Raw genomic sequence first — 23660 nt, 5'->3', positions numbered from 1 at the left:
GACTAAGTTCAGATGCTGCTATCATTAGCTGTGTGTCCTTGGGAAAGTTATTTAAACTTTCTGGGCCTCACCTTCACTGTAAAATGGGGGAAATGATAGTATCCACTTTTCTATGGTAGGGAATGAATGAATTATAGCTTGGAAAGTGCTTAAAACAGCACCTGGCATGTTAGTAACCACTTAGTAAATGCGAGCTCTCATGATTAATGCATGCAAAGCCCTCAGTATGGTAAAAGTAAGTGTTCAATAAATGGTAACTATTTTTACTACAAAGCATACCTTCCAAGGATAATTTTATGCACATTTATCTCCTGGGAAGCAAACGAAAAATGAAGACATTAGGGGAAAATCTTGTCCTTAAGTAAATGTTACAAAGCGGAGGGAACTCAGCACCCCGTTGCACAGGCAGGAGGCCCTAGGACCTCCGCACTACGCCCAGGCCTCCTTTTCTTCCAGGGGACCCTTTTTTCAGCCATTCACTCTTTCAACAAATGCTCACTATACACCCAAAGTGAGCCTAGAAGCAGGCTGGAAATACCCAAGCAGTTAAAAAAAAAGGCTCCATTCCCTGCCATCCTGGAGCCTACAGGTTAGTGGGGAAGACACACCTAAATAAATGCAAACACAAATGATTATTTCAGGACCACTGTAGTTTGTATGATGAAGGATGTGCTGAGAAGGTATCACAGGGGTCCTGCTGTGGTCTAGCGCTGAAGCTGTGTATGAGGGAGGAGTCCTTGGAAACACTCCCAGAGGAAGTGTCACGTAAGCTGGGACTGCAAAGCTGAAGAGGAGCTGGCTGAGTGGTGCCTGGGAGTGGATGGGAGGAGGAAATGGTCCAGGCAGGCAGGCGTTGTGTTCCCAGGCCTCGTGGCCACCAGGTGGGTGCCCCACCAGGGGGCTGGAAAGAGGGGCAGTGCCGCTGACTTGCTCCTAGAGCACCCACTGAAAGCACTCGAAAGCCAGGGTGCTGGTATTTGGAGAGAAACCCAGGTCTGAACTTCATTCTGAGTTACAACTGTTCTCTCTGCCCTTTCAGACGCTCCTTACTTGCTGGCAGGACTGCCAGGCCTCAGACCCCCACCCCCAGGGCCCAGTGAGCTCATTTCTCGCTCAAATTCCCAGAGGCTGCAGACATGGCTCACTTTGCCTGCATGTGAACTTCAGCCAAGACACTCCAACAGGGATTCTGCCCTCTGAATGCCCTCGGATGCCTCAATCCTGTCCTGGTCACACAGCACTGAGTTTTGTGACGAAACGGGAAACAGCATGAAAGAAAACAATGGCCTCACAGGAGGAACTTGTGATTGACACAAATGGGAATGTTCCCTTAGGGGCATCATGTATCATCAAAAAAGCCAACCCCCAGGTCACTGATTTCCCTGTCTGCTTACACGCTGTGGAAAGAAGATGTGTTTAAGTTTCCTGTAGTTTTACAGTGGCAACTGATGCTCCAGGAAAGGAAGCTGTATGTTCCAGACGTAGCAGGTTTCTTTTGGAATTCACACCCTGGGAGTCTGGCGCTATCCCCTAAATGGTACTTTTGTTGTCTTTTTGTTCAAGACAGCAAGCTTCCTCGAGGATCAGAACCGCCTGCCAGCCTCTCTTGATAAACAGCCCACCAGCTCTCTTGGTAGATCAGATGTTTAATGATTAGCCTAACTCATTGTTTATCTAAGTGGCAATTATCACCACAATGAAATAGTATTTTAACTGCAGGGGGAGCATTACAGCTAGCTCTCAAGTGGAATCTACTGTCTGGGAATGGCCAACAGAGCTTCCCATACACGGAGGAGAGGACCACTTCATCCTGGCTGGCAGATCTCCATGTCTGAGATGCCATCATCAGATGCTGCTCCAAAGACCTAAGGAAATGTGCCCCAGAGAAGTGTATGGTCCCAATCCTCTCAACTGAGGCTCAATGGCCCAGCAAAATATGAAAGTGCGGCCTGTGCTTCTAAAGCGTAACAGCCTAGAGTCAGTGGATTTTGTGAAGCAACCTCACCACCGCAGGAGCAAATCTCAACAGGTTCGATTCAAGGAAGATGGGACCAGTAAGACTCCACCTGGCCTAGCTGAGGCTGACGTCCAGACTTCTGAGGACCCAGCAGCGATGGGCAAGACTCAAGCCTCCAGGCACCATCACCTCCCCACTTACTCACTCTCCTTCCCCAGATCCCAGAAGGCAGGGGGCTTTCGGAACATTGCGATCCAAACCTCCCCCAGTCTCAGGAAGCACTTCCCAGTTTTCAAAAGGAAGAGACTCACAGCCAGCAAGTCCCTGGTAGAAATGCCTACAGCATCCCAAAGTGCCATCCAGCTCAACGGCAACCTCTCTGAACAGGACATTGTGTCCTCTGACCTTGCCTACTTAAGACTGGCTCAGCATCTTGAGGATGGGCCTCGAAGGGTCAAAGTGTCTCATCCATTTCCTCCTAGAATGTCCAAGGTGCAAAGCAATGGGCCTATTAGCATATGCTTGGAAGCAGGGGCTTGGAGGGCCTCAGAGAAAGCAACTGCTGCCATTCAGGTCCCCGATGATATTTACCACAGTCCTACCTGGGCAGCTAGGAAGTCCACTTTCAGCTCAGACAGGTCAGGTGATATAAGCAACTCCATACATCCTTTGGTTGACATGTGTCCAGGTGATGGCAGAACAGTACCACTATCAGATTCAGAAAGGTCCCCTTCCTGCTTAAATGCCACCAGCGATGCCAGCCACATGCCAGGCATAGGGAAACTTAATCCTGAACTGCTTTTGCCCAAAGACAACTCTGATGACAAAGACCTTGGACCATTGTCATCTCGGTCGAAGGAAACATGTGTTCCCTCACCTCCACGGACTCATCGCTCCCCCTCACCAGGCTCCCACAGCCAGCCTGCCCATCCGGGAGGGGCTTCAGACTGCTCTTCATTGAGTAAGAATCACCAGGATCTGCTGTCACCCAAAATAAACAGTGTGTCAAAATCTGTCCCCGTGTGTCAGGAGCAGATGGCAAAGAACCCCACCCAGTCGGACACCCTGGACTTTCAAAACTGTTCAGGAAACAGTCACCTCCCATCTCCTCTTCCGAGGAGGGAGACCACACTTCACAGCAGCAGACAGACTGGTGGGATTAATCCAATTCACCTGGCACGGGGAGAGCTCTGTGATCTCCAAGGCAGGCTGCAGTCCGTGGAGGAATCTCTTCACTCGAACCAAGAGAAGATTAAAGTCCTTCTGAATGTAATTCAAGACTTGGAGAAAGCTCGAGCTCTCACAGAAGGGTAAGGTGAATTTTTTTTTTTTTTTATATTGAAAACTACTGGGTTAAGTCATTTGCCAAGACAGGGGCAGAGAGAGAGCATTGGTTTCCATTAATAAAATGTCTCCAAAAGTCTTTTGAGGCCATACGTTTTCCCCAAATCATAACCGGTGGCCTCTCTTTGTTGCAGATGGGTTTCATTCATTTCTAGGCTTTGGTGGATTTCCATCGCTATTTGTGTTTTGCCCCCCGATACCAACAGACTGGAGAAAGGGGGGCAATGAAACAACAGGGTCAAAATTTATTTTTATAAAGAGAGGGGGCCAGTTAATGATGGGAGAAAATGCTAGCACACAGGTACCCCCACTCCATCCTCTTAGCAAGTTGCTGTATTTGCACAGTATTTTAGTTATTTGTGTGTTTGTTTCAAGGGACTTGAGGGTACTATTGACCTTCCCTTCCACTACCCACTTTAATGGATCTGGCCAGTCCATTACTGATCTGCTAAGCAGAACCTGAAACGAGATCACAATTCTGCAAAGAGGAAAGAAGTCACAAAATACTTTCCTGGGTGACTCAGCACCAGTCTGGGAAGGGGGGAGGCAGTCGTTTGTTTAGGTGTGGAATGCTTGTCCTTCGAAAAAGTTCCCCCTAAAGACTGAGTTGAAGGAATGGCCAAAGCTAATCAGCAAAAGGATAGAAGAGAGAAGTAATTAACTGGCATTTGCTGATATGAATCAGAACCAACATTGCCTTATAAGAGAGAAGCAGTGCGGTGATAGAGATGCACTGAACGACATGGTCAGAAGTTTTAATAATCTCACCCCTTCTACTCATTTACAAACCGTTTCCCTACCTATCGCGTGGGGGTAAGAGTAACTGACTATTCTCTTGGGCTTGTTGTCAGCATGAGGAAAACCTCAGATATGAAAGGGCTTAAACATTTATCATGCCTTCTAGAAACGTGAGGTCCTAGTATCCTGGGTTTCTTGTTTCTTTATTTGTCATGCAACTCCAGAACGTTGCTTTTACCAAAGAGAGGGGCAATGCTATGCTGTAGGAAACCAGTATCTAGAATGTGTGCATGCCGCGGGGCTTCTGCCTACAGATTTATCCAGAAAATGCTCTGTCTTGCAGGCGCAACTTTTATCGGACTGGCCAAGATCTCAACAACTGCAGGACCTGCCAGAACACGGCGTGCATCATATACAGGTACCTGGCCACAACCGCAGCCTGCTCTGTAGAACACAGAAGCTGTGGGGGCCACAGAACAAACACCCTTGTAAACTCTCTTAGATGCGGAAAGTCAAGTGAGAGGCAAAGACAGGAGGCCTTGGAATGCCTGAGAATTTTGAAAAAAAAACCAAAGTGTTTAATTAGAAAATGTTAACATCTGGTTCCAAGGCAAACATTGCTCTGCTTCCTTACAAAAAGGTCTATGAGCAAATCCTTTGAAGCACCCTACATTCAGTACACACTGGGTATAGGCACCGCACTCAGCTCTGCATGCATATTTGTATCTCATTTCACAATTGCACCTTGTGAGGCATTGTTAATGTCCTCAGGGAAGTTAAGCTATTTGACCCAGCTTGCATTAAACATTTTCAGAGAACAGAAGGGGTCAGACTCAGGACGCAAATCCAGATCTTTCTGATGACAAGCCCTATCACCTCAATTATTCTACACTCTGCCTCTTCCTCAACAGTAGCAGTCACCTGCCAAGCATGCACTATGTGTCAAGAATCGAGCTAAGCACTTTGTGTTCATTACTAAGTACATCATTTCCCTCTGGCAGAGGATAAGGTTGCTGCAATAAAGTATATTTTTGAAAGTGGTCGATGGGGAAAATCATATAGTGGTAAGTACACTAAACTTGAAGTCAAAATCGCCAAGTTTGACGGGTGCTAAATTACCTGGGGCTCAGTTGCCTCATCTATGGAGTGGGAACAATGATCCCTATTAAGCGTTGCTGTGAGGAGGAAGTAAGATCAGATATGTGCAAGGCTTTTGTAACTGCAAACTTCTGTACAAATTCAAGGGCTTATGACTGTTATTGCTAGAAAGATCAATACCCCCTTAACTGGAAGTCCACTTTTGGTGGCACAGTAGAAAAGTGGTCAAATGCAGTCATTTCAGTTGATGGCATCTAATTTTGTTTGACTAAACTATACAGTTTTGCTCTCTCTCTATTACTTTTCTATCTCAGAGGAGAAAGGCAGAGAGAGCCTGAGCAAATTGAAGCCCATTGTGTTGCCAGTGGCTTTTTAAAATCTCTAATTCTCTATAACAGAATTCTGAGACTTCGTCCTAACAAGGGGTAGTGGAACAGGAAGTCAGGAGGCCCCTACACCTAGACAGGGCCTTGGGCATTTTTAAGTGTACTTTACATATCCTTTCTTAAGCAAATTTTCTAATCACTAGGACAAGAATTATCAAATGTCTAGGGGCGCCTGGACGGCTCATTTGTTAAGCTTCCCTCTCTTGATTTTGGCTCAGGTTATGATCTTACAGTTTGTGAGTTCGAGCCTCACTTCTTGCTCTGTGCTGTCAGTGCTTGGGATTCTCTCTCTCCCTCCTTCTCTCTCTCTCTCTGCCCTTCCCCAATTTGTTCTCTCTCTCTCAAAATAAATAAACAAACAAAAAAATTATCAAATGTCTAGACATTTAGGAAGGATAAAAAACTATTCATCATAAACAAGAATTATTTTTAACTAACCTCCATTTAAATATTGGATAATCTCTTTTTTTCCCCCAGCAGCAGATGATGTATTTTCTACTATCTTAATATGACTTTTTATTTAGCTCTGTAAGTGAAAAGGACAAGTGGTTATTTCCTAATCTACTGTGAGTTGCATAGCCTGGCCTTGGGCAAAGCATTTCTGGCCTCTGGGTTTCCTCATCTGAAAAATGAGGGCCTTTAATTAGATGGTCCCTATGGTCCCTTTCAGTTCTGACATTCTGATATCTTATGCTTAATTGAAAGTGGCAATATTTGGCTAAACTATGACCTTCCAACAAGTCTGAGAATGTTTGCATTTTTTTAGTACTCACTTCAAACATCCCAAGCAAACATTCTAAATTAAGTTACACCCCTGAGTGGGTTAGCAAATCATCATACACACATCCCTTTCCAGTTTTTCAACAACAGCCAGTACATGCATCCATCCCTTATTACCATTCAAAAGCAGACCGCTCTCCCAGACACTATCCACAATCTTGTATCTAGGCTATCGCGAAGGAATGGGCAATTAATTTGATGAAAGCAAAAAGATCAGAACAACATCTCTGTCAGAGTAACAGTGGGAAGATGAGAGTTGTCAATTTTTTGTTAACATTTCAAATGACTTCAAACCTTGTGTTGTGTCCTGGAAAGTCAAATCTTACAAAGTAATGAATAAGTGATGTGAAATATGCATCCTTGGGCCTTGTTAAGCTGCAGTCTCCCTCCCTGATGATGGATGTACCTAAGGCACGTGGGCGCCTGCTGGGTTGCCTGCTGGGTCATCTTCTATGGAGATGCTGCTGCTAAGTTAGCAACACATAAGATTTTCCAAGTGACTCCATCAGCCAAAGGCTATGGCTGTGCTGCTTGCTTCTATCAAGACATGTGAGGTCACCAGTTCTATCCCACTCATTTTCCCTGCTCTAAGGGCCTTCTGGGTGCCTCCACCGCACGTCTCCTTGGCCTTCTTACCATGGATAATTCTGGCAGACCCTTCTTACCAAGGTGTACAGCACTAACACCAGTGCTTACAGATTCCATGCATAGCTCTCAGGGGCTTCTCTACAGCAGGCAGAATGGACTCTTTGGAAATGTGACTGCCATTGGTACCAACGCAAGAGTGTGGGAATTGCCCCTAGATGCCTCAAGCTGGTTCGAGGCTGTTTAGTCCACAGTCACTCTCCTCACCTCTCCTCAGTATTAATCCCAGGACAAGTTACTCAAAGGATTGGGTGAATGCCACCTGCGATACCAACATTAGATAACACTGAACTACCTGGTGAGAAGGTTGTCCTTTTTTCAAATTTATTTCAATCCTTCTGATTATCTGGGGTGGGGGGTTGAATTTGGTAACTAGAATATCTTCAGAGCCTTTCTAATGCTTGCTTATCACACGTCTTTGCCAAGAGAGAGCAGCTCTCAGGTTCATAGCCAAAGACAAGCAACAGCATCCAGCCAGAAGGTAATCGCTTTATATTTTTTACTTAAGTTTTTAACTTTGAAAACTAGTCCCCCTATATATTCATTGTAAGTGATACAGGTCTCCATTTTCAGAAGTGATATTACTTGTGTAAATGTTCAAGTTTAAGAAGTGAATTGATTTCGAGAGGAAAAGAAACTTAAGTAAATAATTGTGCAGATGGTGCAGGGAGTTTCACAAAGCCCTTGAAGGTGGTGCATGAAGGATGAAGTTTGGGAAACGCTGTCCTAAGGGATAAGCTCCTTTTCCTCTTCTCAAGGGCCTGGGGTCCCTCCATGCCACATCCCTCTTCCATCCCTCACTTGCTCTCCGCTTTTCTAGCACTTCATCTTCACGACCACAGCCACTCTAAAAACAATCACAGTGCCTCTTTGGAGGTCTTTGGCTACACCAATGATGATGCATTTATTTTCTGTATGTAGATCCCAGGAAAAATAGCTGCTTGGTTCAAGTTGTAAAATGTCTCAGATGTTTTAAGGAAAAGAACAGAAAGTCTTCCTCAGAAAAAAATTCTCTCCTCCCACCTCAGGGTGTTGCTTAGGATATGGAAACAGAGTTCAGGCTACACACTTACCATTTGAAATGGCTAAAGGGAGAGGTTGGCCACGTAGGGCTTGAAAGGTGCTGGAGAGCAGAGAACAGCAGGGGACCTGCTGTTTGGGTGGGAGACTACCTGGATGGCTGCCTCCTGCCTCCTCTACTCATCCTTAGCCTCTCTGCATGGCTTTCACTGCACTCGTGGGTCCGAAGTTTATTTCCGTGACCCTCCCTTTCCCTCCCTTTCCATGAGCTTGTTGTCTCTCTGTCTCACTCTCTGTCTCTCTGTGGGTTTACCTATGGATATTTCCACATTAGTATCTCAAAACCACGTCAAATTCACCATTTATCAAATGCACTCTTTATGTTCTCCTACAAAATTCATTTTCTTCCTATTATTTCTTTTGCTCAACACCATTGACCATGGCTTCATAAACTATAGTCCCCACTGCCTCACTCTTCTCCCTCACAACACACATCAAATGGGCGACGAGCTCTCCTTGCTAAATCCATCCCCTTTAGCTTCAGCCCCTCTGACTCTGGTCAAGACTCTCATCATTTGTCACTTGAATGCTACCTTGTCTTTTTGCCATTGGTCCCTTTTGCTCCATCCCAAGTAATCCTCCACATAGATTGCTAAATTACCCAAAAAGTAAAATCTTAATATGTCACTCCCCTGCTAGACAATCTTGTCCTGGTTCCTGCTGTTGCATTTAGCTAATTTTTCAAGGCCCTTTGAATGTGATACTAACCATCTCACCTGCTGGGTCTCCTATTTCTCCCCAACTACAGGGGACCAGGCTAGCCTCAAATATTGTGTATTCTATCACAAGTTGGTGCCTTTGCGTAAGTCTCTTCATTTCCTGGAATGCCTTTTCCGGCCTGCTTTGTCTGGGAATTTCCTCACGTTGTTCCTCTGGATAACCTTACATTCCTTTCTGTGGAGGGCCCCATGGCATGCATGTCCCCCTGCTGTGCCATTTATCCTACTGCATTGTGATGTAGTGTTGATGAGTTTCTTTCCTTCAGTAAATGGCTAATATCTCAAAGTTGTCAGCCGGTGTCTAATTCAGAGTTGGTGTTCAGTAGATACTTGTCAAAAAAGGGAATGGCTGTATTGACTGGGGCAAGGATAAAAAGCAGTGGTGCATTTGAGATAGTTATTTAGATTGCCCAAAAGCAGTGCCATTATTAACATTTGTGTGTGGCCCTACCCTTGGTTAAGTAATGAATTGTTCTTATTAGGGAAGGAAGGCTTCTAGGCAGCAGGTCCTCAGTAGATATTTTTGAACTGAGTCATACAACTGAATGTAGTACCGAGGTTGTCAATTTTCAAATACCTGGAATGCTACATGCTCTCAACAAGATGGAACCTAATCAAATCTTCCTTTGATGACTCAGAGAGCTTGTTGCAATTTCACAGGACATTGAGAGCCTCGTTCATCATGGCCATCCGATATCACTGCCCAGTACTTCTGTACTGGCTGTGGTAAAAAAAAAAAAAAAAAAAAAAGGCAAAGTTTGATTTGTGGCAAACCACAAATCTCCCTCCATGCTTCAATATCTCCCTTCTCTGGTATCTGACCTGCCCCAATAATCTCGAGGAGACTAAGACATTAGAGATCTGTGGTCTCTCTTGGTAAAATATCAAAACCCAATGTGGTGAGCAGAATAATGACCCCGCAAGATCCACATTCTAATTCCTGGACCCTGTCAATATGTTACCTCACGTGGCAAAATGGACTTTGCAGATGTGATTAAGGATCTTGGGATGAGATGAGTGTCCTGGATTGGCCAGGTGGGCCCAATTTAATCATAAAGATCCCTATAAAAGGAAGAAGGAAACAGGAGATACAGAGTCAGAGAAGATATGACAAAGGAAGCAGAGGGTGAAGAGAGGTAATGACAAGCAGAGAATGTGGACAGCCTCTGAAAGGTGGAAAAAGCAAGGGACAGACCTCTCACAGAGCCTTCAGAAGGAACAGAGCTCTGCTGACACCATGACTTACAGTTCTGGGGACTTCTGATCTCCGGAAGTCTGAGAGTACTGTTGGTGTTGTTTGTAACCACTACATGTGTGGTGATTTGCTTCAGCAGCAATAATAATACAACCAGATTAAACCCTTATGATTCACAAACTACTCACATCTAACTGGAGGTCAGTTTATTTGACTTTTTTTTTTTTTTTTTTTTTTTTGATGAGTTTTACAACTATGACAGCTAGCTGAGGTCAGGGATCCGCTGGGAAGAAGATCAGGGGATAGAAATAAGAGAGTTTCTATTATTACTTGTCATTATAAATACAAGTTTTTTTGTTCTCATTTGTAATCCTCACAACCATGTGAGAGAGATAAAAATGCTCTCATTTTGTAGATGAAGTAACTGAGGCTCAGGTATTTGCACAGTACTCAGATTAGACAATTGGGAACCAGTGAGTGAGGCAGGCTCATATTTACTCTGAAGCTAGTGATGACAAGATTGGGATGCTGTTCTAGGAACTGCTGCCTAGATTCCACAGCATGTCACCTTCGGAGTCAGACCTATTTGAGGAGTGTCAGCAGAGTGTTACATGGCTGAGTTCTCCTCAGCTAAGTGCATCATGAGGGCTTGTTTTGAAGATGCAGACCTTTGACTGTGTCCTCAAAGGGTGATCATGGACCACCTGTATGGCAGACTCCTGGGTACATGTGAATGCTGGTTGCTGGTCTTCACCCCCAAACCTGCAGAAGAGGGATGGGGTGGAGGATGGGAGTCTGCAGTTACAGCAAGCTTCCTGGGAAGGTCTGATCCCAATATAGCTTGAGAGTCATTCAGTTAGATAAAATCAGGGTCTTGAAAAGAGAGGGTGGCAATTGATTTACTAGACACTTTGTGACAAACAGCCTACATGTCCTTGAATAGAAAATTATTGCTAATAAAAGAGCCCAGTAAGTAGTTTTGGTCTTAAAAGCATCATTGGAAAGATGACTTACCTTTCCAATTATAGGTTTAGGTGGTTATATACAGACCTAACTAGGGGGTGAAGTGAGGGTGGATGCAACGGGAAAGGAAGAGGATGTCAGGGGGCTTACTCATAGAGTAAGGGGAACATTTTTGGGCCTCCTGTTCCCACTGAAAAAGGAAAATTAGTCTCTGTCAGTTCACTTTGAGGTCCAGGCTTGCCTTATGCATTACTTCGGAGATTTATTTGTAGTCACTCCTTCCTGCTACATCTCCCAGCTCCTTAGGCCTCATCTGAGATCGGGAATGAAATGGCAATCACTGCCACCTTCCTCCTCCAGTTAAGGCTAAGACCAATTAAAGTCTAATTCTGCCCCCAAGCCAAGAGCCCAAATGCTAGGAACTATCCTCTGGTGAGTCCTGGAAGAGCAATCCCAAACTCTAGGTAGGGTGGGTGTGCAAAGTGCTGCCCAGCACCACCACCTCCTCTTTAGGAGAGGGATGGAGTCACCCCATGCTCGTGAACCAGGTAAGATGCATGACATTGAATGCCAAAAGCCTCCACCACCATTTCCTCAAGCTCCACAGACGACAGGCTGCATTTTCACCATTATTGATTCCTCCACTGTTACAGCTCCTTCTGAACCAGACAGAGATGTTAAGGAAATTCAAAAGGAGATCGCAGCAAGCACTTCCTTCTATACCTGGCAACCAGCTTCCTCATTCCCAGTGTTTCTCTCTTGCAGTTTTGATATTCAGAGCTCATCTGGAGGAGCCTCTCTGGAACACAGGCCAAAGTCTCACAGCTGTGTGCCCTGCAGGAGAAGCCAGGCCAGGCCTGCACCTTACCAAGGAAAGAGGCTCTGGAGAACTACGTGAGCCACCTAGGGTCATGCACTCAGTGGTGCTGAGCGTCTTCCTGGCATTTCCTTCTGTGGCGAAGCTTTCTGGCCATGAGGCCTTGGCTTGCCACTTAGAGCTATCTACCTACCAGAGAAAAATGCCTTACTTTACTAGAAATGTGGTATGCACCTAGGCCTGTGGGTTTAGTAACCAACTTTCCACTCAAATTATTTAGTATTTTTCCCTTTGTCTGCCTCTGATGTTCTTCCAGTGTGGAGCTGGGTGAACTGTGAGAGCTTTCTGTGCCATCCAGCCACAATCCTCCCTCTGGACAGCAGTGAAGTCCTCAATGAAAAATTATAAATTCCCCAGCATAAATGTCCTTTCTAGTAAGCACAGATGCACTTGCAGCCCTCACTACAGTTGAGTACAGACTGAGAAGCACTTATTGCAAATGATGGAATGGAAACATCACAGCAATACCATCCAGCTTCCCCCAAACAACTGCCCAAAACATGGCTCAAGCTATGTCTTTAAGAAACAGGCATAGAGTTTGGGGTACAGGTGGAAATTTCTCTGAGCTCCACCAGGTTGATCCCTAAGACATTTGCCTCTAGCCTCTGTTTCTCTCAGTAGCCTTATCCCTTTCTTCTCTGTAGAATGCAAGGAGAAAGTAGGATTTATAGCATCGGCAATTTATCTGAAATAAAAATAAGCCCTGTTTTAATGCATTAATAGCTAAAGAGGCTGAAACATGCCATAAATATAAAATCAATCAGTTGAGAATTTCACAGGAATAACAAATGGATGGCTGCTGGCGCAGAGGCCACAGTTGACCACAGAATGACCCAATCTTTATTTCTCTGTCAAGTTAATGTAACAATCATTACCATTTGTTGAACCAGGCACAGTGCCAGGTGCTTTGCTAAACACTGGACATGTATCATCTCATTTTGGACCCCCAACAACCCTAAAATGAGGGTATGGATATTGCCACTTAGCAGATGAGGAAACGAAGACTCAGAGGCATTACATGAAGACTTGTCCAAGATTCAATGGAGCCAGAGCTCCAACCGATCCTGTGTTCAGGAGATTTTCCTGCCCCTCTTACCTTTCGACCTTACATAATTGGTTACTATATGTTAAAGTTCTCTGAGAAGACCTGCCCCTTCTGAAGGCCTACGTGAAGGACTTCTTGACACAGAGCCACAGAATGCAGAGCACAGATTTCTTTCATAGACAGTGATCAGTGGTGAAGACTTCTACAGCTTGGCTCTGCTTATTTATATACCAAGAAGAGCACCAGCAATTCTCTGAGGACTCATCAGCAGACAGATGCCCCAGGAGAAGGGGTGCACTTGCCAACTTAACGTGGATGCAAGTTGTGAAGCTTGAAATTACCCTATAAATAATGAGCAAACTAGTCATTAGAAGAAAGTTTGAGGAACAAAATCCCTTCTATGCTGGGGCACGGTGTGGGGAGGGGTTTGGGAGGGAGAAAACGAACTAAAGCGTCTACTCTCTCAGACTGTGATTCTTCCCCAGAGACACTTTCCAAAGTGGTGTGATTTAGCCAAGTGGATAGGAACCAAAATATCTTCACTGATTCCATTGATTCTTATGGCTAATTCCTTAAAAAAGAAGTTGCACAGGTCAATAAATCTGTGATGCACTTGGGTTCTATGGGAAGAGGGGCCACAGAAGCTCTCTGATGCACAGAGATGACGAAGAGGTGGAGAGGGGTTTGGAAGATGTTTTATCCTCAGGGAGATGCTGTGGATCATTAATTTCTCAGCCAGCTTGCCTGGAGTTTATGGTTTATGGTAGTGGCTTATCACCATTTCTCTTTATAAAAGAGCAAGGCTCACCTGCTGAGAAGGAAGTGCAAAAAGCCCACCGCAGACCTCGGCAGCCTACAGTAGACCCAAGATTGCTGAGCCCCTATATTACCTTGAGCAAGCTACCTCCTAAGGGGTTTCCCATCTTTTCTGGGAATGCAGCATCATGGGCAGAGCTACTCTGCAGTCTAGAAACACTATTACGGAGTACATGGGTGGCTCAGTCAGTTCAGCATCCAACTCTAGACTTCAGCTCAGGTCATGAATTGAGGAAGACTTCAGCTCAGGTCACAAATTGTGGAATTGAGCCCTGTGTCAGGCTCTGCACTAGAAGGGGAGCCTGCTTAAGATTCTCTATCTCCTTTCTCTCTATATCCCTGTCCCTGACTTGTTCTTTCTCTCTCAAATTAAAAAAAAAAAAAAGCACCATTACAAGGTGTTGGCCAACTGGGTCATAAAATGCCCTCCATACAGCCCAGCCCCAGGTTAGGTCTGGTGCCACAGGCAGCTGAGAGGTCATTACAAGGCCTGGGTCTCCACACCTCACCACCACTACCCCCATACACACTGGGCAACTAGGATCTCACACAGATAAAGACTACTATGTTCTTTCAGTGCAAAATACCTTAGTACACAAGCTTTGGAGCTGGACAAAGGAGGTTCAAATCCTGACTCTATCACTTACCAGTGCATGCTCTTGGCAGCATATTTAGCCTCTCCTTGCCTCAGTTTCCTTGCTTGTACGGTGAAGTTAATATCTATCTCACGGGGCTATGAGAAATACATGAGAGACATGTAAGAATTACTGAACTTGTAGTATAGTGTCCACAATATGGATTACTACTAGTTCTTCACTTTCTACCCCCCTCCTCTCCCTCCACTTCCTTCTCCTCCCTGCCTTCTACTTCTTCTCATTATGGTTATTATTATTCACTTAAATACCATATGTCCTCACCTAATGTGGTGCAGATCCTTTCATTCTCTCTTCTTAGAATAAGACCCCCAGTAACAGACAAGCCCCAGGCTAACATTTGATCCCTTTTTGAGAAAAACAAAGGACTAGGAATCAGGACACCAGGCTTATATTCTGATCATAACCCATGATGTGACTTCCCTTTGCCACACCCTATCTCAGCTAAATGTGAATAACAATATTCCCATCTTCCTGGGCTATTGTAAGGGTAAAATAAAAACATAGTTCTGAAATGTTTACAGTTTGAAAGTGCTGTATAAAAGTAAGAGGTTTCTACTGTTTGTTTCCATATAAACTTTTATCTTCTTTAGGCTCATCCAACTTTAGTTTGCCCAGCCAAGATACTGCATCCAGAAACCAGCTCTACTGTTTGCTTATATATTTATGTATTTTTCTTCTTTTTGCTTCTAACTAGTTCTTCTTCTAGACAAGCCATGACTTAGGCTTCTCACTGCTTCCAATTACCTAAAAAAAATCCTTCTACTTTTCACCTAGCATGATAGCTGAAGCATTGATCTGTCAGCTAGATTACTGAGGTGCCCTCAAGAGGAAAACCTTTACACACAGCTCACTGTCTAAATGCAGTGTGGTGCCATGCACAGTCATCTTGGGTGGAAAGGGCCCTAAGGCTCCCCAGTGAACTCCTCAGTGCCCACACCCCTGAACCAGGTGTTAGGTGTTCCTTGGGTCTTCAGAGGACTAACCTCACAGACCTTGAGTGCTCTGGACTATCTCAATGGCTCCAGTCCTGAATCCCATACTGTAATAATTTCTTGACCACCATTTGGCCCAAACTGTGAGCCAGAGCTCACAGCTTAGCATAAGCTAAGCACTCAACATTTCTCTCCTCCATGTGGAATATGAGTGGCAGATAATGGTAAGAGTGGCAGGGTAGGGAGAGGAAGGGAAGAAGCGGTGAGGTTGGAGAAGTTACTGGTGTTCTATGTTGATACCAATCTATAAGAACACTCTGCTAAGAGTTTACTTGAATTCTTACCAAGTAGGCAGCTTATTCCCCTTTTCAAGTTGCTAATTTGGTGTGGATTGGTTAAGAAGGAAGTTAAGGGGTATTTCCTCTTCTCTACTCAGCCTTAAAATGAAAACAGATGAGAGAGGGCACTGCCCCTGCCTATTTACCAGGCAGCTGCTACCAAAACAAAATATACTCCCTCTCCTCCCCTCCAAACTAAACAGCAGTTTGTCAGATGGATGAATAAGAAGAAAAGTGACAATTTTCCTTTATGTTAATAAATTGCCTTGGCCTAAAAAAACATTAATCAATTTCTTTCCAAAGCATACATGCTTCCCTAGACTCTGCTATTTGCCTGGCCTTGAAAAGAAAGTCACTTCCAATCCCCTTTAAATTGTCAAGACCAGTGGGGACTGTTGCAGCCAGGGGGTAGGGAGCTCCCTAAGCCCTAATGATTATAATGGAACCCTGTGGTGTTTCCATAGAAACATAAAGAGTGTGTTCTTCCCTGACTGTATACAGAGGGGAGGAGTGAAGAATGATGTTACTGACAAGGTGTACAATTAGTGAAGAGCTAAAGGTGTGAGTGAGGAAGTAAGGTATTCAGTCCCTAAGGTAGGAAGACCAAAGAACTTATTGAAGAGTGGAGTGGGCAGAGACCATATCCTGCATGAGGACATTTCATCGGTTATTTTGTTCCATCTACACAACTACTCCGTGAGGTAGCTTTATAATCTCCTCTTTCAAATTGAGTCTCAGAAAGAGTAGCAACTTGCCCAAGGTCACCCAGACAGTAAGTGGTATAGCCTCAGTTCAAATCCGGGAGTGTTCTACTTGAGAGCCCCTGTTCTCTTCTTGATATTGTACTGAAGTTTAAATTGTGATGAAGAGACAGAGTTTACATTGTCTCCTGGCTCTTCTTTCCCCAGGCATGCCAGTTCTATATACATTCTGGAGTCACCCAGAGCATTATGTTTTCTAATTGGTATTAGGACACTACTGTGAGTGTTGGCAAACTCGGGTGGTTTTGTTGTTGTCATTTGTGTGTTTGAATTATGAAGTCAGAGAAATGTTACATATGAGGAGAGGAAGGAGGCCAGTTTATGTGTATTTTTTCACATCATTTGGTAGAGATATATGGATGAACAGTTGGAAAGTAGGGAGATAAATGCAAAGCATATTTGTAAAGCAACTGTTAGTTTAACCATCTACCTCACATACTGGGATGTAAGATCCACTAGAGCAGTAACCACATCTGTCTTTCTTACTATTACCCCTGCAACTGAGCACAGTGTCAGGCCCAGAGCAGGATAAGCTGGCTGGCCAGCTGGTTGGCTGGTTGGCTGGCTGGCTGGTAGGTAGGATGGATGGATGGGAATGGATGGATAGACACATGGATGATTGGTTGGATAAATGGATGGTTGACTGGCTGGCTGGCTAGCTGACCAGATAGATGGATGGAATATCCTATACCAGAAATCACAAGAAATTCCTGGAATGAGCAGGGGGCACCCACTTTTTGGGGCTCTATCTCCTGCTCTAAGATTAAGGTCATTTTTGTGCCTTGGAGGGAAGGATAGGAATATTTCAGGAGGTAGGAGAACTGTGAATGTGGATGTTCCCTACCTGTGAACTAGTGCTAGAGGGGGTAAGAATCGGAGTTTGCAACTTAGTTTTAAATGCTTTCCTTGGGGGCACCTGGGTGGCTTAGTCGGTTAAGCATCCGACTTTCGCTTGGGTCATGATCTCGCGGTTCGTGGGTTCGAGCCCCGCGTCGGGCTCTGTGCTGACTGCCAGCTCAGAGCCTGGAGCCTGTTTCAGTCTGTGACTCCCTCTCTCTCTGACCCTCCCCTGCTCATGCTGTCTCTCTCTCTCTCTCCTAGAAATAAATAAAACATAAAAAAAAATAATTAAAAAAAAAATAAATAAAATAAATGCTTTCCTTGAAGCAGTGCAGAGGTTGCTGAACAACTCTTCCCCAGCCTCCAAATCCATCTCTTTAAGTTTCCACAGGGGAGAGTGAGGTGCAGGTAATACAGACAAAAATTCACCCCGGGCCCAGAGACAAAGAGGAGTACAATGCTGATACTGCATCCTGGAAGCAAAGCCTCACTGTCTGAGTCTGTGGATGCCTCTGGTCACTGACCTAGCAAATCCTGAGCTTTGACTAAAATGCCCCTAATAGCTCTTGATGTTGGCTACCATTTACTGAGGACACAGAGCCACTGGACTACCAGCACCAGGAGTCCAGAAATAATGTTTGTCTACCATCCCTTCCCTAACACCTAGAACAGGGCCTGGCACATGGGTGATACTCAGTAACCATTTGTTGAATGACTGGCTGAAAACTTGATGCCTTGCTCTGAACTGAGTTTTGTATATGCATTATATCCTTTGAACTTCACTGAAATCCTATCAGTAGCTACCATGTTCATTTTGCAGATGAGGACACTGCTGCTTAAAAATAAGAAATGACTTCTGCAAGATCTCACAGCTAATCAGTTGTGGAGCTTTCCTTTAAAAACACAGCCATGATGTAGGTCACCCAGCCAGGAGTATATTCTATAGAAGAGACCAGGGAGGAATGGAAAAAGAAAGGATGACACCAAGGAGAAGAAAATCTGGGTGAATCTTATCAAAACTACAGAAACAAAATAATCAGAAACACCTTCGCAATACTCCCTGGGCACTGACACCCCATCCGTCTGGCTACAAAACATGCCATCTGGCTCTTTTGACTCTTTAGTTTCTTCCATCTCAGAATGCCCATTTGGGGACTTCATTAGTAATGCATGACAATCATGATTTGTCTTTCCAATAGCACTTACTCTGATCCTGGGTCTCTAAGAGGTGATATGGGGATAGTAGGCTAGGACAAGTATCCCTTTAATGACAGCTCTTTTTCATCCCTTGCTAGTAGAAAAGCTTTGGACAGTCGTGTCACATCACAAACCAATGTGGGTTCTTTCATCTTTTATATAAAATATTCCATTTCTCTTCATGCTAAGCAAGGAGAATGCACTGTTTCCATGACTCTGCATTCCCTCCACTTTCCACACTCCTACACTGTTACTCATCTTGGGCCATCTGAGGCCTCTACAATGAAACCAGGTAAAAACACAGCTCAGAGCTTAAGAGCCTTCTTATAAGCATCTCGACACTGGAAACTCCTCCGTAAGTAAATCTCTGAGGGAGGAAAGTGGACAATTAAGGGCGGAGGGAGCGCATGCACAGCCTCCAGGGACATCTACAGGGTTCATCCTTTCTGGTCTGCCTTTCTAGCTTCTGGGAAAACTGAGCCTGAGTTATGAGTCAAGCTGACAAACCCTAACACACCTGCAGGCCTGATTCTCAAGCCATCAAGGGCAAAGGAGGTGTGAGTACCCACTATGAACAAGCCAGAGCTTTTGTACTCCCAGGCCTCTGACTCTCTCAGCCTCTGGGAACCTTGGTCCCTAAATGCATCATGTTGAGCTCACAGACCTGTGTACAGATAAGATAATGGAGTCTGTGCATTAACAACTCCAAAACACAAATAAAATAGCAAAGAAAAAAAATGAAGATTAGGAAATGCCCAGTAAAGGAAATCATTTAAATATGTTTACACTGAGGAATACTACATGGTGAGTAGATGGAAAGCTCTCCAAGACACATTGTTAAGTTGAGAAGCAAGGCAAAGAGCAAGACATAATGTATTAGTGGTAACAGTGATAATGATGATGATAATAACAGTAACAGAAGTACCAAATATGGAAGCCTTACTACATGCCAGATACCACTCTAAATACTTCCTTTGTATTCTCTCACTTGGTTAATATGCATATTCCCAAGAAAGCCTTTGAGATAGTTGCTATTATTGTGTCCATTTTATTGATGAGGAAACTGAGTCAGTTCTTTTGTATATTCTCTTGTATTATTGAAATCTTTTATAGTGAGGAGTTTTCATGCAAAATGTGTAAAAAGAGTTAGCAATTAGGAGCATTAAATAAATATGAGAAAGAGATTGTAGCAATATTTACTGAACACTACTATAAGGCTGCCATATTACATGTCTCATTTAGACTTAAGAACATCCCCAAAAGGAAAGCATTACAGGTTCCAGTTCAACCAATGAGGAGCTAGAGTCGAGAGGGGTGGCACAATTTTTCCAAGATCAGCAGATATCTAAGCATCTGGGACTTGATCTCAAAGCCTATGCTCTTCCATGTCAGTTAGATACTTGGTGATGCTAAATCAATATGTATTGATTTGAATTTACTTTCCTTCCTTCTCCTCTGTGTTTTTCAGTGTAGAATACGATTTTCGACAGCAGGAAGGCAGGTTCCACGAAGTTCTACAGAGTCTGGAGGAAGCGGAACCAGTTGAGGAGGCATCTCCCCCGCCAAAGTCCCCGGCAGAGCCTCCAGTCCCTGAGAAACAGGACTTAAGGAGGAAAACCAAGAAAGTGAAGAAGAAATGCTTCTGGTGGATCTGAGCTTGTTGGGTCCATTCCTTTCGCCCTCTTCAAGTACCTCCCCAAAGTGGGGAAACCACTGCCCTCAGGCCTTCTCTACTTCTTAGCACAGGCCCCAGGTGGTGAGCCATTCCACTTGCAAAATGGGAAAGACTCGGGGCTGGTTTAGCTGCTGCTGGACACCTGACCACTAATCTCACCTGAATGAGTGACACTTGCTGAGGACTTCATGGGTCCTAGAGTGATCACTTGCCTAGTTCCCTGTCACACCTGACCAGTTCACATCCTTGTTTGAGAGCCTCAGTTCCTACCGTGGGCAAAAATGCATCACATCTTCCAAGACCTCCATGATGCTAAACACTTCCTTCCCATACTGAGTTCATCATCTCAAAAGAAAAAACAAATGTTGTGCACAACAGGAAGATGGAAGAGTGTTATAAGCAGATACTCCAGGAAAAAAAAAAAAACACCTAGAAACATAAACTGGCAGTTTTCTAAGATACCGGCAAACATAAGCACAACAGAAGCAGGTAGGGCATAAAATTGCAAGATCACTTGGTGGGTTGGGTAATTTTTATTTTTAATTAGCCCCTAGATCCCAAATCAAGGATGTGTCATCTCATGCTATGCGAGCTTTACAGTCTTTGGCAGAGTGAGGTTGTGGCAGGATATAAGGAACTTGGTACGGCTTTCCTGCAGTTATAGCTGCTGCAGGGTCTGCCTTAAACCATCGTGATTCTCAGCTTGGGGCCTGAGACCTTCTGGCAAATGGGTGGGACCTGGTTTGGGCTTGAACTTCAAGGTTCCACAGTTACTGTCCCTGCAATATTTAAGACCATGAGATCCAGCAGCCTGTCTGTCCATTTCACGTCACCAGTAACATAAGACTAAGATAAAAACACAACTCTGATTCTTGTTCATTCATCCCAGCAAGAGCCTTGTAGATAGGTTCCAAAGTATATTAATCTACACAATTTCCCTTTGTGATCACCAGGTGATGGTCACCTGATTGAAGAAGCAGCAAGACTGGGGATGAGGATATATTTTTTCCATTTTAGGATTAAAGACCTTTCCTTCCCAAAGTCTGAATTCTTTTGAAGTCTGACTCATTCTTTTGGCAAGACCCTCATACATGTGGGTCCAGTCAAACTTGCATGGCTGAACAAACTACTAAAATAATATAATTAATTGCTACATACTCTTCGGGATAAGGGGTAGGTTGGAAAGGCTCGCATTCCTTTGCATTAAATTCTCTAGCAGCCTGTGGTTGCATTGATGTTGCTTAGAAAAGGGATCCTAAAGCTCAAGATGCATTCAATGAAGAAGGCATTTTATAATCCCCTTTGCTGAAGATCAGGTCTCTGAGTTAGAGTCTTTGCAGAGTGCACGTGGGATGTACGTATCCCACTGCAAATTGAGACTCACTGAACAAACCACTCCAACAGCTTCACCTTTCCCTGTCACTGTGCTGCAGTGCATGGAGCTATTTCAGTGAGAGTGAGAGGGAAATTTGGCAAAGAGTCTCGGATTGCACTATTTAAGTCTTGGAATGTCATTCAAGATGTTCTCATTCTGTTTCTAGTGTAATGTTTAAACCCACAAAATGAGACCGGAATACATAACACTAAGTTGGAATTAAGATAAATACACTTGTCATACTTAAGAAGTCACATTTCAATAAGATATGCTACCACTGGCTAAAAGCCACAGATCTTTCTGTATCCACACAATCAACTCTCAATTGGCCCCAACAGTGGAAAAGAACAGCACAGTGGATAATCCAATAAGACAAAATAACTTGGGATCTCTTACATAATTTTATCTCATAGTGGAGCTTCCATCTTAATTTGCTTTGCTTACACTAATTTTCAAATTAATTTATATTCTTGGGTAGAATGCTGGAATGAAAATAATCATGTTCCCAGAATTAAGAGACCCAGGCAACAGAACAGTCTATAACACTAACCTTTGACAAATTGCTTAAATTTTCAGGGCCTATTTGTCCACTCTTGAATGGAGATGTACACACCTACTCTACCTACTTTGTAAGCTCTGTGCACATTCCAACATCAAAATGAGCAGAACAACCCAGAGTTGAGTTGGATCATTTGCCAAAGTTACCCTGGAACGATGAAGAGGTGTCTGAGATAACACACACATAAGGATAATCCAACTCTTGCATAATGAATCTCACCTTGTCATACACTTATATTGAGTGAGGTGCCTGAGATAAAGCCTCAACTGAATTAAATGAAATTGGGGTTGAAAAATATTGACAGTCTGAGAAACAAAAACAAAAACAAAAAGACAAATAAGGCTCTAATCATTCTATACCAAAGCACAACATAGCACTGTTCAGGCCACCAGCCTGAAACCGAAAAGGTCTCTTCTGAATATTGAACATTTAAAATAGTTGGGAGGGAAATGGATTCAGTAAACAACTTCCTGCTACACAAAACATGGTCATCTCCATGTTTCAAACACAGATACATATGCCAAACCTCTATACTCATCTATCTTGTGAAATCACTTCTTTGTAAAATATGATGTAACATCTACCATGCTATTCTACAGAAATGCTGTACTTGAGGTTATATGGTTTTATGGAGAGATTTAATTTGGCAAAAATTACTTTTATAAAAATGAAGGGAAAAAGACTCATACCAACTTAAGTTGCATAAGTTTGTGTAGCTGCTTTCTCTCTGTAGTTAAAAAATTAGGTACTCACTATACTTGGAACTTCATGCCAGCTCATCTATAGAGCACCTTCTTAAAGACTATGTACCAACGTAAGGTTTTGTAAATTTCTAAACTGTTTTCAATGGGATATTATCTTTTGCAATAAACTTACGTATTTTTCTTAGGTTTTAAGACTCCATTACTAGCTTGGGTTGATTTGTATTATAAATTTAAACTTAAGAAGGATCCCTCAATGGTCCTAATGACAGGGATAGTTTTCATTATAATCACTTCTAATTGTGTTCCAGGAACACAGATAAACAACGAACACATTTACAATTTAGTGACCCTGTGATCACATGAAGCCCCACATGTCCTGAGAATGAAGGAGGAAGTTTAAATCAATGGAATACTTTCTAACTTCATCTAGATGGATACATTTTCATAATTTTTTTAATCATTATTGTGTTCATACACCTGAACTATAATTTATTCCACTTAAAATGTTTTTTTCTATAATTTTATTCCTTAAAAAGCAACTTTATATTACCACCATAAGGAAACCAATATGTTCCAAAAATAGATGAAATCAAAATAATTTTATAAAATTCTTACTAAGATTTTTGAGTGTTAAAGCTGTTAAGCCTGAGACCAGCTTTGTTAAAAAGGGAGATTAGCAAATATTTAACACATGCTAAAGCCACTTTAATACCAAACACATTTTCTACTTGGCTAATCAGAATGTTTGAGAGAGAACTGAAAAGAAAACAACTTTCCCATCATGTGATTCTATTTTTTTTTTCCTGCATTGTCCATGAGCCATCTAAAGCCAGCTTCTTTCCCAATTTAAGGTGGGAGGACTCTTGGGCCTAAAGTCAGAACTCTTGGGTTTGATATTATTCTGCCACTTTCTTTCTGCTAGATGACTTCAGGAAAGTTGACCTTTGGAAGCCTCTGACTCCTTTTTTTTTTTTTTTTTT

General features: G+C 43.5%; 2 protein-coding genes across 2 annotated transcripts in view; one reads left to right on the top strand and one right to left on the bottom strand.

Moving 5' to 3' along the window:
* Nucleotides 1-23660, bottom strand: part of DOCK2 (dedicator of cytokinesis 2) — a 415239-nt gene that overhangs the window by 193620 nt on the left and 197959 nt on the right. The window lies entirely within an intron of this gene.
* On the top strand, nucleotides 1922-20466 carry INSYN2B (inhibitory synaptic factor family member 2B). Its single transcript, XM_039235716.1, has 3 exons — nucleotides 1922-3267; nucleotides 4383-4457; nucleotides 19836-20466. The coding sequence occupies exons 1-3, from the start codon at nucleotides 1922-1924 to the stop codon at nucleotides 20020-20022; spliced, it is 1608 nt and encodes a 535-aa protein (XP_039091647.1). The 3' UTR covers nucleotides 20023-20466.

Source organism: Hyaena hyaena, unplaced genomic scaffold (assembly GCF_003009895.1).
Source record: "Hyaena hyaena isolate Hyena2069 unplaced genomic scaffold, ASM300989v1 scaffold_102, whole genome shotgun sequence".
Classification (NCBI taxonomy): domain Eukaryota; kingdom Metazoa; phylum Chordata; class Mammalia; order Carnivora; family Hyaenidae; genus Hyaena; species Hyaena hyaena.
This window is presented reverse-complemented; position numbering and strand designations above follow the sequence as displayed.

Bases quoted from the DNA above. Each gene is read 5' to 3' on its own strand.
- INSYN2B (XM_039235716.1), top strand. From the start codon at position 1,922: ATGGCCCAGCAAAATATGAAAGTGCGGCCTGTGCTTCTAAAGCGTAAC. The intron at 3,268-4,382 runs GTAAGGTGAATT...TCTGTCTTGCAG, and splicing joins GCTCGAGCTCTCACAGAAGG to GCGCAACTTTTATCGGACTG. The intron at 4,458-19,835 runs GTACCTGGCCAC...TGTGTTTTTCAG, and splicing joins ACGGCGTGCATCATATACAG to TGTAGAATACGATTTTCGAC.